The sequence below is a fragment of the Miniopterus natalensis genome, chromosome 2 (assembly GCF_054644295.1).
Source record: "Miniopterus natalensis isolate mMinNat1 chromosome 2, mMinNat1.hap1, whole genome shotgun sequence".
NCBI lineage: Eukaryota > Metazoa > Chordata > Mammalia > Chiroptera > Miniopteridae > Miniopterus > Miniopterus natalensis.
The window spans coordinates 96,177,277-96,195,052 of record NC_142082.1 but is presented as its reverse complement, the minus strand read 5'-3'; the positions used below and the strand labels follow the sequence as shown (position 1 = coordinate 96,195,052).

At 35.0% G+C, this 17,776-nt stretch overlaps 1 protein-coding gene across 2 annotated transcripts in view; it reads right to left on the bottom strand.

Annotated features, from left to right (window-relative positions):
- BRCA2 (BRCA2 DNA repair associated) overlaps positions 1-17,776 on the bottom strand; it is an 80,302-nt gene that overhangs the window by 41,885 nt on the left and 20,641 nt on the right. The window contains exons 11-16 of one of the 2 annotated variants that reach the window (XM_087814416.1): positions 16,634-16,729; positions 11,882-11,951; positions 8,047-8,480; positions 7,410-7,591; positions 5,618-5,805; positions 2,019-2,189 (exon numbers count right to left, since the gene is read on the bottom strand). In XM_087814416.1, coding sequence (XP_087670542.1) covers positions 2,019-2,189; positions 5,618-5,805; positions 7,410-7,591; positions 8,047-8,480; positions 11,882-11,951; positions 16,634-16,729 — 1,141 coding nt within the window. The remainder of the gene's footprint in view (positions 1-2,018; positions 2,190-5,617; positions 5,806-7,409; positions 7,592-8,046; positions 8,481-11,881; positions 11,952-16,633; positions 16,730-17,776) is intronic. The other variant, XM_087814417.1, reaches the window with a different exon arrangement.

Genomic DNA, 17,776 nt, shown 5'->3' with positions numbered 1-17,776 from the left:
AATCTTGAGAAAGAAGAACAAAGTTGGAGGGATCACAATATCAGATACCAAACTATACGACAAAGCCACTGTAATCAAAACAGCCTGGTACTGGCACAAGAACAGACATACAGATCAGTGGAACAGAACAGAGAACCCAGAAATTGACCCACACCACTATAGTCAATTAATACTTGACAAAGGAGTCAAGAACATACAGTAAAGACAGTCTCTTCAATAAACTGTGCTGGGAAAATTGGACAGGTGCATGTAAAAAAATGAAACTAGACTACCAACTTACACCATACACAAAAATAAACTCAAAATGGATAAAAGACTTAAATGTAAGACATGAAACCATAAAAATCCTACAGGAAAACATAGGCAGCAAAATTCAGACATCTCTCGTAGCAGTATATTTGCCAATACATCTCCTAAGGCAAGAGAAACAAAGGAGAAGATAAACAAATGCGTCTGCATCAAAATAAAAACCCTCTGCACAGCAAAAGAAACCATCAACAGAAGGAAAAGGAAGCCCCTTGTATGGGAGAACATATTTGCCAATGACAGATCTGATAAAAGAGTTAATATCCAAAATATATAAGGCACTCATACAACTTAACAAAAGGAAGACAAACAATCCAATTATAAATGGGCAAAGAACCTAAATAGACACTTTTCCAAAAGGACATACAGATGGTCAAAAGACATGAAAAAATGCTCAAAGTCACTAATCATCAGAGAGGTGTAAATTAAAACCACAATGAGGTTATCATTTCACACCTGTCAGAATGCCTACCATCAACAAATCAACGAACAACAAGTGCTGGTGAGGGTGTGGAGAAAATGGGACCCTAGTACATTGCTGGTGGGAATGCAGACTCGTGCAGCCATTATGGAAAGCAGTATGAAATTTTCTCAAAAAATTAAAAACTGACCTGCCATTTGACCCAATGATCTCACTTCTAGGAATATATCCTAAGAACCTTGAAACACTAATCAGAAAGAACTTATGCACCCCTATGTTCATAGCAGCACAATTTATAATAGCTAAGATCTGGAAACAGCCCAAGTGCCCATCAGTAGATAAGTGGGTAATAAAAAAGCTGTGGGACACTTACACCATGGAATACTACGCAGCTGTAAAAAAGAAGGATCTTCTATCCTTTGGCACAGCATGGAGGGAACTGGAGAGTATTATGCTAAGTGAAATAAGCCAGTCTGAGAAAGACGAGTACCCCATGATCTCACTTATCTGTGGAATGTAATAAACAAAATAAACTGATGAACAAAATGGATCCATAGAGATAGAAACATGGAACAGACTGATGGATCTCAGAAGGAAGGTGGGGAAAGGGGAGTGGATGGGGATAGATTAATCAAAGAACTTATATGTTTATAAGGATAACCCATGGACACAGAAATTGGTCTGGGGAAGGCCTGAGGGTGGGGTAGATATGGGGTGGAGGGGATCAATGAGGGTAAAAAGGGGACATCTGTAATATTTTCAACAATAAATATAAAGAAACATAAAAAAAGTGATGAATTCTACATTAAAACAACAACAAAATGAGTGATGAGAGTCACTGACTGGCTGTCTCCTGCATCTCTCCTGCTGGGGATCAAGCCCGCAACCTAGTCATGTGTCTTGATCGGGAAAAGAACCAAAAAAAAAAAAAAAAAAAAAATGGTAGTTAGCAATATATTAAATTTTTTGCTGTTAAATATGAATTAAATATTAAAACCACTTTCTTAGCAATCCCCAAAAAGTGGATCAAATTGGTAATTCCTATTCCAAGAAGTTAAGGAGATGGTGAGGGAAGGGGGAAGCAAGAGGTGTATAAATGTATGATTTCTCTTAATTGGGACCTGGGGGATGACAGGAGAACTTATTACTCCATACAACTGAATAACAGTGTGGGATGGAAAACTATCACCATCAGCTGGCTTGTGTTCCTCTATGACGTGAAGTCACAGACTGCATAGAAGTCTGAACCATACCCAGGATATGATTACATAATGTAATGCTTTACACTTGCCTGTATTTCAGTTGAAGAAGCACCCTTTCCGGGGTTAGGCATCTATTAGCAAATTTCTTAGGAAAGGCAAATTCCATAGATGCAAGTTTCCATATAATCCATCTATAGTGATTATAGACCCAACCTCGAGAAATAAGCTTTGGATCCACACCTGGGGTGTCACACAGAGCCCTGAACAAAGAAGGTAGAATAATATAGTAAAAAAAAACCCTATATTATATACTAATAATATAGTATATATATTTACTATATAATAATATAGTAAAAAAACATAAGATAATATTAGATTCAGTAACCATTACTATTCTTTGCAAAAATCTATACTATACAAGGACATTCAATAAATTTTTATGAGTTAAAGCATAATCAATAAGCAACATAATTTTAGAAAATTATTTGATAAATATTAAAATATACTAATAAAAGTTCACTTAATGTATTAGTCAATACAATTATTTCACCTGGAAAATGAAATCCTTAATTTAAAATAATTGTATTTGAGATTACTTTTCTTATTAAAGAGACTGTTTTTAGAAATCACATAGGAACTTCCTTCTTTAGTCCTGATGCTACCCTCTCTGCTCAAATCTCAAACTCCTCTTCCTTTCCCATTCTCACTCTTAGTACTAAGGAAGCAGAAATAATCAAAAGAGAACTTCCATAAGCTTCCACCCTCACATATACCAACCCACCAGCATCTGTACCCTTTACTTTGTCTTCTCCTGCCTTTGGTACACAAGCTCCCAACCTTTCTTGCCTCGTCAAGGATATTGACCTAGAAAATGCCTTTTCTCTCCCCTGCATCATCAATTTTATTCCCCTCTACTGGATGATTTCCAGCAGCATAAAAAATAGTTTTTCTACCTTAAAACAAACAAACACAACAAAACTAACACCCTCTGATCCTACTTCCTTCTCTAGATACTGCCTTTTTCTCTGCTTCTCTTTTTGGCAATGCCTGAAAGAATGACTACATTCTCTCTTCAATTCCTATTCTTTCACTGCGTTTTTATGGCATTCTGATCAGGCTTTTGCTCCATCAAACTACTGAATTATTTTATTAAGATTAGTGATGACCTCCATGTTGCTAAACCCAGCCATCAATCCTCAGTCCCCATCTTACATTACATATTAGTAGCACTGACATAGCTATTCTATTCCCCGAAGCTCCAACTTTCACTTGGTTTGCAACACATCACACTCTTTGGCATTTTTTTCTAACTTGAGATTGCTCTTTCTCAGTCTCTTTTCATGGTTTCATATTCCATCTATATCCTGACAACTCTCAAATTGATTTCTTTGGCCTATACTTTATTTATGAATTCTAACTGCCTACTCAACATCTCCACCTGCATGTCTACTTCTATCCTGAACTTCAAATGTCCCAAACTGAACTCTCAATTTCCGTTCTATCCTTAGTCTTCTCAATTTTCTGTACATGGTAACTATCCTTCCATGTGCTGCCAAAATCTTTGGAGCCATCCTCACTCTCCTTTTTCTCTCATATTCCTCAGCCAATCCTTGAGCAAATGCTCAAAGTGCCACCTTCAAAATATACCCAGAATCCAACTGCTTTTCACCAACTCGACTACACCTCCTTGGCCAGGGCAATTATTTTTCACCTGCATTACCTCAATAGCTTCCTAAACGGTCTCTCTGCTTCTACCCTTGCCCCTCCCTATAGTCTGATCCTAACAAGTAGCCAGTCATTCTTTCAAAAGTAAGCCAGATGATGTCACCTTCTGCTTTAAACATTCTAAGTGAAAACGATTACTGAGAGTAAAAGCCAATATTCTTACAAAGGTCTGTAAGGTCCTACCTCATCTACCACAACTCCTGCTATCCAGTCTACTCCAGTTACACTAAACTTCCTCCTGTTCCTCAGATAAGCCGGGGATACCGTCCCTACACTCCCTTGACATCCTTTAGGTCACTGATTGAATATCAGAGACCCAGTGAAGCCTCCTGACAATTACTTTATTTAAAAAACTGCACTTCTCCCCATCCAACTCTCCCTAACTCCCCTTTCCAGCTTCATTGTCATAGTATTTATTACCTCCTAATATATTACACAACTTATTATTTTTTAAATTTTTTTCCCACACTCTAGACTCCTTTATTTTTCAGGCAGAGATATTTTTATTTTGTTATTCCTAAGAGTTGGAATAGTATCTGGCACATGGTAGGTGCTCAATAAATATTTGTTGAATGATCCAAAAGACAACTCTTAAACATTATGAACCACGTCCACCTGATTATAGGGTCATCACTCTTTTTTTTTTTTTTAAAATCCTCACCCGTGGGTATGTGTTTATTGATCTGAGAGAGAGAGAGGAGAACATTGATGCAAGAGAGAAACACTGATAGGTTGCCTCCCGTACGTGCCAGGAATGGGAATCAAACCCGCAACCCAGGTATGTGCTCTGACAGGGAATCAAATAACCTTCTGGTGTACAGAACGATGCTCCAACAAACTGAGCCAACGGCCAGGGCAACAGGGTCATCATTCTTAACCTGTACACAATGCAGTCTACTTTATACAACAAAATAATACAACTGTTTACCGTACTTTTCCAACTAGAATTAATAGCAGATTATTTGTTATGTGAGACAAGTGAAAGATGTAAATAACATTCCTGTTTTAAAATAACATAACAACATAATAATAAAACATAACAACATAACGAAACATTCCAATTTTGTAACAAAATACATAAAAAAAAGTTTAAGAAAAAATGTTTTATCGCTTGCTCAAAACTATAAATTTTGGAAAGATTTACAGAGATATTAAAAAATAAGGGGCCGTGGCAGGTATGGCTCAGTTGATTGGAGCATCGTCCCATGCACCAAAAGGCTGTGAGTGTGATTCCCGGTCAGGGCACATACCTAGGTTGAGGGTTCAATCCCTGGTTGGGGCACGTACAGAAGGCAGCCAATCAATGTTCTCTCTCTCTCTCTTCCATCCTCTCTCTCTAAAATCAATAAACATATCCTCAGGTGAGGGTTAAAAAATTTAAAAAAACAAGGGCACTACAGAAAGGTTTTCCATCTCTTGCCACTGGCATGAGGTAATACATCTCTTAGAGCAAAAACTTTATGTTTATATAAACAGAATCATAAGAGACTATATAGTTTCTAAATTGTTGTTTTAGGCAGTGGTGTTTACTAATTTTTGGCATTACTTATATTTAAGTATTATGTTTAATTTTTAGTATTTGTATTTCATATTTATTGACATACACAATGAAAGAGAATATGTATGACATAACTATACATGTGTGGGGGTCTATGATAAGGCCAATTCAAATTTAACTTTTCTTATCTGCCTTTATTTTGTAAATGCATAAGAAAAATATCCCAATTTAAGAAAACCAATTCATTAAATCTTAAGACAAACCATAATTCCCTTTCAAAAAGATTTCAATAGAATGTCAATTGAACCACAATGCATTTAAAATGATTCCATGTAAAAAATTTTACTCCTAGCTAAATTTTTAAGTTCAAGAGAGATAAGGAAAGAGAAAAAAAGAGGAGCTTTTGAGGAAGAGGGATGACAGAATATATAAAAGTTGACACAAATCTCTTTTTGCACAGAATACCTATAAAATTCTTCTTTTCCAGCCTTCCCATCATTGGAGGGTATAAGCCATCCACCGTCAGCCAACTGTGTTCCCTTTCCAGCCATTGAACTTTCCTTACCAAAATAATCCTGAGTGTGAAACTGAAAAGACTCTGCATTTTTGCTGTTAATTTTTATGCAATGTTTAGAGATGCCATACATATACAGCTGCAGAAAAGTAGGAAAATTTGATAATGAATGAAAAACAAAAACAAACAAAAGAGCATGTTTTATAGACTAGAAACAATTGTAACAAATCAAAATTAAATTTACTCAAATTTTTCATTTAAACATTAAAATATTCACTATAAAAACATTTAACTTATTTACTAGAAGCTAAAATGCTGATGTACTATAAATGACCCCCACATTCAAGAGCCTGTTACAACTTTTTCATTCCCCTGTGTATACACCTCCTACTGTACCTGTTATCAGAAGTCACTATGGGGATAAAAAAGTAACTTAAGCCTGTCTGGCATGGCTCAGCGGTTGAGCATCAACCTATGATTCAGGAGATCACAGTTCAATTCCTGGTCTGGGCACACCCACATTTCAGGCTCAATCCCTGGTAGGGGATGTGCAAGAGGCAGCCGATCAAGGACTCTCTCGTCATTGATGTTTTTCTCTCTCTCCCTTCCTCTCTCTGAAAGCAATAAAGATATATTTACAAAATGAAAATTAAAAAGTAACTTAATGTTTTACAAAATCTCTTAAGTTCAAAAATTTAGAAGGGAGAGAACAGTAAAAAGTGTATTTCAGGGAGTTGGGCCTCAGGAGGTCAGATTTCTACACCGTCCTGGCCTACTTTCAAGGTGGTGACTTTCACCCCAGAGGCCTGACCCCAGAGTATCTTATCCTATGTTCAGACTTGACTCTGGAGTCAGACTCCTTGCTTTGGAATTGTGGCTCTTCTACTTGCTAGTTAAGTGACTTTGGGGCAATTACTTAACCCTCTCTGTGCTTCAGTCCTTTCATCTGTAAAATGATGGACAAAATAATGATTCCTTTCTTTTACATGCTTGTGAAGGGTAAATGAGATATAACTACCAGGGACAGAGCTTTCTAGAAGAGTGCCTAGCACATAGAAAATATTAAATAAATGTTACCTATTAATATTACCAATATCATTTTCACCTCTCCAGTGCCTAAACTAGATAGTACTGGCATAATAAGAATCCTCTTTTAAAACTGTGAATAGTTCTTAGTGAGTTTAGGGCTATGAGTCATTCACAATTTAAATTTAATGAGACTACTTTCCTCTGACACATAGTGAAGAGCACTTATAGTAATGAAATATGTGGTTTATTTTTTTAAAAATATTATTGATTTTTTACAGAGAGGAAGGGAGAGAAAGAAAGAGAAACATCAATGTGAGAGGGGAACATTGATCAGCTGCCTCCTCTGCAAGCCCCCTACCAGGGATCAAGTGTACAACCTGGGCATGTGCCCTGACCAGGAATTGAACCAGCAACCTTTTTGTGCACTGAATGACACCCAATCAACTGAACCACACTGGCCAGGGCAAAAATATGTTTTGAAAGGGGAAGAGAAATACTAATTCTGAAACACAGATCACTTTGTAGGATAAGGCAGCAGAGGAGGAGAAGGTAGGCTGCCCCTGTAGGTGGATGAGGAACAAGATGATTTCACTCATCCGTTCATTCCTGCCTCAACTGGTTCTTTCTTTAAATAGGACAATTTGGAGATACCAGTTAATAGAATAAAATTACAAATTGCTATAAAAGATATTAGCATTGTCAACAAAAGCGTACCTGTTTATGGGAACATGCAGAGGGAACTTGGCCTTCTACTGCTACTTTCAGAGAGATTCTAGGCACAGTGGATGTTTTTGCAAGATACAGACTTCCTGGCTGTGGAAAAATACGTTGCCTGTGTTTCATTTTTATTCGCATATCCTGTATATCTCTGGCATTCTGAAGATTTGCAATTAAATCTATTAAGAAATAATTAGCAAAAAATAATGAGTATAAAATTTAAAAAGCACAACCCTTGCTTTATAAAATTATACATATCAATTAGCTCTAATTTGAAATTTTCAGGCATGAAAAAAGTTTCAACTCCTAAAGAACAGAAATAGATCTATTATTTTTATTTCAGATTTGGAAGAAAATTAGTAGCCTGATAAAAAATATATTCCAGTAATAGCAGTCCTAGATTATGTGTCTAATTACTGTTTTTAAACAAGAAAGTCCACTAGTAGTTACCTTTAAAAGACAATATTAGAATAATTTAAACCTAATCTTTGGACTTGGAAAAATCTAAAGCATTGAAGAAGGTTTTGAAATTATTAATCATCACAAATGGGGGGAACTCCTCAAGGCATTATTTAATTTGAGATGTATCTAACTAAAAGGCAAAATTATGTCAACACAAACTTTCACACAATACCTAAAGATTCTTCTTCACTCTTTGTGGAGATTATAGTTGCTACTTGATTGGAGTTATCTTTGTTACGCTGATGAATTTCACTGTCATCAATATTATTTTTACTACCACTAGAGCCATGTTCACCTATATTTTTTTGGTTTTGCTTGTTTTCTTCCAAATTAGTACTGTTGCCAAGACACTGATCACGTCTGTGAAAACGTGATTTATTTTTAAAAGGTGGGACAAAAACTTTTATTTGTTTGCCTGTAGTAATCGAGTTTCTCCTTTTTTTATTTCTTGTGGCTGGAACCTTATAAAATGGCTGTCCTGAAACTGATAAACTGCTTGAAGAGTTTTCCAAAGTCAGCTGTTCATAAAAATGAGATTTGGACAGAAATTCTTGACCAGGTTCAGTAAAATTTGGAGTCTGTATTTCTTGCCTTTCTTTAGTTGTGCTACAATGGGGAGAAAACATTTGTTTGATTAGTTACCAGTAAATGTACACATACACACACACATACAAATTATGGAATATGCATTTTTGGGGAGACCCTCACTGCTGCCTGGTGATACTATTCTATTGTTTTGCATTTCATCATGGTTACCGTCCAAAACAATACCACTTTTCAAGTCCATCACAACTTCTCACATATGGGCCCCAGCCTTTGACTTTGCCACCTACTTCCCATAATAGAAGAGTCTGTCAAACACAGATCCTTGTGTCTATCTCGTCCAGGCCTATCTCCTTACTCATCCCTTTAACCAAAGAGCGAGCTATTCATCTTCTCATGGCTAACGCCTTCACCTGTACTCCTGACCCCAACTAATAATTCTGTCTTTTCAGGAGCCCCATTCTTTTAGTTATTATTCCACCTCCTTCCTTTCACTTTCTACCACCTGTTGGTACTTCTTTTTAATGCTCCTTTCATTTAGCCAGAAAGCCTTGCCCACTCTTGAAACACTTTTTCCTCAGCCTTGTCTCCCCTTCAAGTTCATACTCATTGTTACCTACCCCTCATGGCCAACCTTCCTAAATAGGTAATCTAAACTAGCTATTTTCACTTCCTCAATTTCTATTCACTGAATTCTCATTTCTCCCAATATTCTATAAAAATTATTCTCAATAAAGTTAATAACCTCCCAAATGCCAAAAAATATTGCTTCATGTGTACTCATCTACTAGACTTCTGGCAGCTGTCACAGTTGATTTTTTACTTCTTAAAATTCTCATCACTAATATCTACACTACCCTTGTCCTTTTGTTTCTCTTTTTTTTTGCTGTTTTTTCTTCTGACTCTTAAAAATATTCCTGTCTCCGAAGTTGGATTTCTTTCCTAGACACTTTCCTGGGCAAGGTGAGTCATAGCCATTGCTTAAATTATCATCTACCTAACAATAAAAATATTAACCTGTATCTCATGCCTGACTTTCCTCTAGGTATTATTTCTACACTTTGAACTGCATAAAGCACCAGACAGCCCAACTCTGATGCTCTACACTCATCTCAAACTCAACATGCCCAAAACTAAATTTATTATCTTCCCTAGCATACGCATTCTTCCTAACATTTGTATCTTGCTGAAAACCCCATATTCCTTTTACCCAACCCTAAACCCCTGGAGCTTGAAGTTACCCCAGAACTAATTTAGTTATCCATCAAATTTTTAATGAGGTCCTACTATTTGCCAGGAACTGTTCTGGCTGGGGGAATAGAGTGAGGAACAAAAGAAAATCACAGAGTTTATATTCTAGTGGAGGGAAACAAACCTTCTGGTAACTGGCATCTGAAAAAGTCTATGCTCACACTTATTTGATATTTTGGTAAGTGACAAGTTCTTGAGTTGAAATCATTTTCTCTTGAAATTTTAAAGGCATTGCTCTGTATTATACATTATAGAATCTATCATCTTCTAGCTTCCATTATTAATGATGAGTGGACTTATACCACATGACTTTTTATTTATTTGTGTATGTATGTATGTATTTAATCCTCACCCAAGGATACTTTTCCATTGCTTTTCAGAGAGGGAAGGGAGAGGGAGAGAGAGACATTGATTGGTTGCCTCCTGCATGTAAATGCCTTTGACCAGAATTGAACCCGAGACCCCTCAGTCTGTGGGCTGACAATCTATCCACTGAGCCAAACCAGCAAGGGCCCATATAACTCTTGAAACTTTGAAACCTAATTTTTTTCTCCTGTGAAAAATTTAAGGTTCCTCTTTGCCCCCCGTGTTCTAAAATTTCACAATGATGCCCTTTATTGTGGGTCATTTTATTCATGTGCTCACTCTGAGGACCTATTTATTTATTTATTTATTTCCAAATACATCAGATAGGAGTGAAAGAGAATACTGCTTATCACTGCTGAACTATGTTATCATTATTGCATTGAGGACCTTTTAAGTCAAGGAAACTCCTGTCCTTCAGTACTGATAAATTTTTTGATATTTCTCTCTCTACTTTTCTTATTCCTTCATTCTCAAACTCCAAATTTTCAGACTTTTCTGATTATATTTTCAATCCTTTTTTCATCTCTTTCTCTTTTTGTTCTACATTCTGGGAGTATTCATAACTTTGATCTATTACTCTACTGAATTAACTTATTTGTGCTATCATATTTTTAGTTTCTAAGGGCTCTTTTGTATACATTTTAAGCGTGCAATTATGTTCTCTTTCCTGAGGATAGTAGTAAGTTTTTTTAAAGTTTTCTTCTCCTTACACAGTCTATACTCTCTAAGTCCTTTTTCTCTTTTTTCTTTTGCTTTGTTTATTTTTGTGCTTTGGACACTATCTTTCATAGAGGTGCTCTTCCAATGACAGGTGTTCCTTGATTAGCTGTTCTTATTTCAGAGTGAGGCACTGAAAAGCCCACTGGAAGCTGTGCGCTGCTGGGCTTGTCCATTGTTGACTTCACTGTCTGGTGATCTGGCTACACTGTTTCACGTGAGTACCCACAACTGTCAGTATTTTTAGTTTTTCCTACTGAGCTGGTCATATGTCCCAGAAAAAAATCTTTCAGCCTTCTAACTGGAGGCCTGGCTGCCAGCAATGGAAACCAAGTATTGGAAGGAGGCTAGGGAGTATCACTACTTGATATATAGATTTTTGCTTAATCTCTGTTGTTCAGCACCCTTCCCCCACCCCATCTCCAATTCAGAATCCCTCAATTCTTCTTTTCCTAAGAATAACCTTCTGGAAAAGGGATAACTGCCTATCTGCAATGGGGGAAGGGCTACAAATGTTTCTTAAACAGATTTTCAATGAATTTTCCTATTTTCTACTTCACCTTCAGAAGTACATGCTGCTGCCAACCTGAGTCTCTCTCATGTTCTTTAGGGGAAATTGAATTGAGTGAGTAGCTTCTCTGCTGACTCTAATGTCAGGTTTTGGCATTCTATGACTTTCTAAGTCTTTCATGCTTTTTGGCTTCCAAAATTTTGTTGTTTCTTCTTATCATTGTCTTTGTGTATTTATACATGAAAAAAAATCTTAGTAATTTTAGTAGGGTTTTAAGAGGAGAGATAAAATATTTTCCATATATTCCATCTTTTTGATAAGTAACTTTGAGTAATTTCTTTACCCCCCTCCAACCCCAGTACCTCATCCATAAAATGGGAATAAAATCTTGTTTGACTACTTTATAAAGTTATGACTCTAAAAAATGAGCTAGTATATGGACAGCACTATAAAGTATGATCCAAGTACACAATGATTTAACCCTGATACAGGCCTTCAAAAGTGAGGGATTAACTTCTATATGCATGTTAGTGCCATTATTTTTAGAAATATTTCTGTAAAATAACCCATAGTTTTCCTACACTGTATTAGAATTTTAAAAAATATAAATGTGTCTTACCAAAAGGGTCCACAGGTAACTGGCTCTAAAGAAATGTGATGCATAAACAATCTTCTATCTTTTATTGTACCTAGAAAAATATTATTTTACATTGTTTCAGTGAAAATGCACTTTATATTAGGTACTGATGAAAGTCTAATAGGAGATTTTATTTCCTATGTCTATTTATTATACATTATTATAAATATTTACACATAAAATTGGATATAATTATAGACTTCAACATTTTCAGTGCATATAATGGATGCTCAGTAAACAACTATCAAAAGAAATATTTGATTCATACACTGATGACTATATTCCAGATAACTCACAGTACAAACATATAAATCAGTATAAATTTAGTCAGCCAATGTTAATCATAACTCAAAGGTGTTAGCTTATTGTCAATGCAAATGTTAAATTTAAGATTTAGTGTTATAAGGGTTTAGAAACTAAACTTTAAATATTATTTATTCTCAATATGTGACTTGTACTTCTTATACCTCTAACTAATCCACAGGAAGGGGAGTAGTCGAAAAAACTAGAATACATTGATAGAGCCATGTGATCAAGTACTACACAATTATAAAAGAATGAGGAAGATCTCTACATACTCATCAGGAGTGATGTCCAGATATGTTCTAAAGTAAACAACACCAATAAAGAAGGCATAAATTAGTGTATAATATACTGATACCCTGTGAATAAGAAAGAAGGGTAATGAGTGTGTCTGTGTGTGTATATAAAATTTGAAACTATTATGTATATACTGTAAGACAGTGGATTTCAAAGGGTGATCCCTGGGGGAGCAGTACCCACAACTCTATTAGGGAATCCAAGCTGTCAAAGCTATCTTAATAATAATAATAATAATAATAATAATAATAATAATAATAATAATAATAAAGCCATATATGTCTTTTTCACTGTGTTGACATTTGCATTGTTGGTGTGTCACATTGTAGACTTCAGTGCGAAGACTATCTCAAGGAAATAAACTTATGTGACTTTTTCACACAGTTCCATTGTTACTTAAAAGAATAACCAAAAAACTAGTTATTTAGGCTTGGATATTTAGCAGATATTTTCTGAAATGAATGAGTTTGTCACCACAAGGAAAACAAGTGGCAGTATTTGCTACCAGTGGTAAAATGTAAGCTTCTAAACAAAAATTAGAATTTTGGAAAGCTTTTATCTGGCTCTGTTAGCCTAACAGCTTCCAAATACTTAAAACTTTTCACATTAGATCAGTGGTGACAAAAAAAAAAATTGTTTAATATTGTATAAAAAATATGCCAATATTTGGAAGAGCTGCATAACTAAGTGAACTAATATTTTCAAAATGATCAATACACAATGGTACAAATATTAAAATTTTTCAGTTTTAATTTCTAATATGGTAAATACAAATAAATGTAATCCACATACACAGATGTTCTTTGGGATCCTCAGTAATTTTTAAGAGTATTAAAAGGCCTTCAGACCAAAAAGTTTGAGAACCACTGCTGCAGGATAACTAACTATGATACTGTTATTAGGGACCAAGAAAGGATCACTGGAGAAATGGTGATTCTAGGAGTAGGGTAGGGAATTACAAGGACACCCTAGGAAATCCTTTTATGATAATAAAAAGCACAAAAGTGCTCAAAGGTTAATCAAGGAATGTTAAAAAAATACATAAACAAACCCTTGTGAGATACTTTATCAAAAGAATGTTTTCTTTTTGTGAAAATGTACATTATATATATTTTACTTTTAAACTTTATACATGCATTATAAATAAAAATCTAAGAAATCAATTTTATTCAACAGAGAAAAAAATTCACTTTCTACCATTAGCAGTGATTATTATGCCAACTACTTCTTACTCTGAAAACATGGTTAATTAGGAAAGGAATTAAGCTTTTACCCAGCCTTTTTAGGAAGAACTATAGTTCATCCCCAGTTGTTAAAGGAAAGTTCTTCCTTGCTGAAGAATCCCAGCTACTAAATGTATAAGGAATAACATAATTTAAAAAACACTATTTTCCAACCTTTAATTAAATAATTGATTCAAGTAAATATTATCAATGGATGTTAAAATTGTGAGTGCAAGACTGACTGGCAAAATGGATATTCTCACAGTACCAAAGGATCATTCCACAGATTACTTGCTAATTGCAAATGGGAAAATACACCTTTTTAATGAAGTGATCTGGTGGTTAGCATCTTAACCAAGTGATCAAATCATCTGACACAGTGTGCCCCTGATGCAAACGTGTACACTGAACTTCTATGAGGCATTCTTGCCAAAAATGCATAACCTAATCCTAATTAAGTCTTTGATCCAAACAGGGAATAGAACAAAAAGTTAAATGATACTACAAGGAAAACAACAAATCCAGAATGTGGGACAGTCTATAAAACAACTGGCATGGTCATTTAAAAGTGCTACTGTCACCTGGCTGGGTGTGGCTCAGCAGTTTAGCATTGACCTAGAGTCCAGGTGATAGGGGTTAGATTCCCAGTCAGGGCACATGCCTGGGTTGCAGGTTCAATCCCTAGTAGGGGGCGTGCAGGAGGCAGCCGATCAATGACTCTCTCATCATTGATGTTTCTATCTCTCTCTCCCTCTCCTTTCCTCTCTGAAATCAATAAAAAGATATTTTTTTTAAAAAAAGTGCTACTGTCATAAAAAATAAAATAACTATAAAAAAGGTAAGAAGACTACTGTAGATTAGATTATATCAGATATTAGGCAACTTCCTTTGGTGATAATGGCTCTGTGGTTATACTATTATGAAACTAACACTCAAATGTTTTAGCAAAAACATATCCCCATAGATCTATTACTATTATGTCTGCATATTATATGTAATTAGATAAAACAAACAGCAAAATAGTAATAGTGTTGAATATAGGTGGTAGCTAAATAGGTATACTCTCAACTTTTTTGTGTATAAAAATGTTCATAATAAAAAATTAGAAGGAAAAGAATCATTTACTGGAAAATTGTGAATGATCATGCTGAGAAAAAAATCATTTAAAAAAATAAAAAATAAGATGTGATCAAATAAATACTGAATATATACTGGCTTAGGATAATCCCAAAAAAGGTTATGATCCTATTTTATGCAATAGGATCACTGTTAGAATTACATACATGTTCTTCCATTTACTTCTCATAGGACTCTGCAAAACCAATGGTTTTAGGAGGACAAGATTTTTCTACATGCATACTATCTAACACCATTCTTTTAATACCTAGAGAATAGAAAGAAGTCACATCTCACACAGGTTCTAAAGACAATTTATCATGTAATAATTCAGTATGGTGAAAATTATCCTAGAAATGATTTATACTTCTCATAAAGAATAGTAACCATGGTTTTTGTTTTCAACTCTGTTTAGAATTCTTGTGCAGACTAAAGTTTGAGAACCATTAAGTCAGGAGAAAGAAAAGAACAACAGAAATAATACAGTTTTCTCGACATTCAAAATAGTCTGTTTTTAAGATAACTTTCACATCTCAATCATTAAATAAGGCATGCGTTAGAATATTCCAAAGTATTCCTGCCTCTTGTGGGATTTATCCCAGGTGTTTCAGAACTAAGACTCCACATTTCTCCCTCACTATCTCAGTTCTTCCTTTCCAAACCAGGAACCAAGTATATAGTGAGCAATAGTTATATATGTTTTCAAGCATTTCATGGTAAGAACTTCAAACTTCAGTCTAAATGAGACAGGAAGCAACGAAGAGTTTTAAGCAGTCAAGTGATAGGATCTGACCTCTGGCTATTTTGTGTTGCAAATAGCCTGGAGGAAGGGAAATCGCAAAAACAGAGAGATGGGTTAGAAGCCATGACAGTGGCTTGGATAAATGTTGTAGGGGTAGAGGTGAGAAGAAATGATCAGATTCTTGTTATATTTTGAAGGCAGAAGCTATAGGACTTGTTAATGGGTTCAGTGTGAAGTATGAGGAAACGGGTAAAGGATGATATCAAGGCTTTGATGTGATCAGCTGGCAGAATGGCAGTAAGAAAGGAAAGACAGAGAAAGAGCAGGTCTGGGGCAGGGATGGAATCAGGGGTTCAACACTGGTCACATAAACTGAGATGCCTATTAGCAATACGAGTAGAAAAGTGACAAATCGGCAAATGAATAAATAAGTCTGCAGTTACAGGACAAGCTAAAGATTGCAGATATAGTTTTTGTAGTCACTGAAGTTTAGGCAGAGGAGAGATCTAAGGATAGAATCCTGGGGCGTGCCTGTTAAGAGTAAGGAAAGAATAGGGAAGAACCAACAAAAACTACTGAGAAGGAGTGGCCATGTAAGAAGAGAACCAAGAGAGTGGTGGTCGCAGAAGTGACCAGCTATGTTGAATACGGCTGAAAGATGGAGTCAAATGAAGACACAGTGCCTGCTAGATTTGCCAACAGAGACCACAATATAACTTGGGAAAGTGATTTTGGTGGAATGGTGAGGGCCAAAAGCTTGACCAAATTCCAGAATCTAAGCTTTACACTTTTAGACTAAATTCTTACAAAATTTTTATAGCATTTTTTATTTAGAAAGTCATTCTTTATAATCATTGCACATTTCCCAATTATGGAGAACCTCTGCTTCATACCAGGTATTATGACGGAAAAGCTCAAATAAATAAGGCAAGATAAAAATTGTAAGGTCTTGTCCAATTATCTATACAAGCAAAAGAGCTGAAAAAATAACTATAAGAATATTATGAATAGTACCTATAGAGAGGGGAAATATGAATAAAAAGCAAATTTTACCATCTGGAGTGATTTTCGAAGCCTTTAAGGATTTTTCTTGATTTTCTATTATCCTGTCAAATTCATTTAACAAGTTTCTTTTGATTGGGGGCTCTCCTAAAAAAAATTTCCATACAGGTTTTTAAAATCAAATAATAAAAAAGCTTACAGTCCATTTTTTAAAATGAAGGTACTGATTCTAACAATATGTTGAGCAAAAAATACAATTATAATTTAAATAGCGACCATTCTATTTTGAAGGAGAATATTCATTTTTCAATATCAGTTTAATTTCTATTACTGTGACCATTTAAAATACCACTACTTAATTGGGTCTAGGGATAAACAGACATTACCAAATACCACAGATGAGCTACTTTTTAATAAACTAGCACTGAATGTGCTGCTAGGTTTACTGGCAATAAGGACAAATAAAATTTCTTCAAATAAACTTTTTTTCTGCATTAAATTCAAGAGGAATTTATCATATAGGTCACTGAATTAGAGTCGGTGAGTAGGAGAAAAGATTTTTTAAATTACCAAAATTACATTAAAATATTAGAAGTAATACTTATTTAAAAATTTTACAAAGGCTGAGAGTAAAATTAAACCATGATTCTAGATATGCATTTCCATGTCATACTGATATGTGATAACATTTACTTTGCTTTCTGATGCTTTATTAAAGGGAATGAATTTGTAGCATTTAATAAGTAAAAATATCCATGCAAGGCTTTACCAAGTGTTAGATTATAATGTGATTTAATTGTTCAATAGGGATCTGTATTAGTCAAGTAACCAGAAGCTGATTAAGCTGTATTAATTTACATATAAATATATAACAGAGGTGAGAGAAATTAAACAGTGATGCTGCTGAGAACACTTATTAAAAGTTGTTTTTTCCTGAGCAGAAGTATACACATGAACAAAATGGGTTTCTATAAATAAAGCCATAATTTTCCATTAAAGAATTATGAGTGTCTTTAAGCATCTGCATCTCAGCATTTTGCACTAGACAAGAGCAATAGTTCAAGGTAAGTATTATAAACTTGACACTCTGTCCAAAACATAAACTTGGTATAGAAGGAGGCCTGGGTAACACTTGATAAAGTAAATCTGTATCCACCAGGATAACTTAGGGTCAAAAGGCACCAAGGGGAAGAA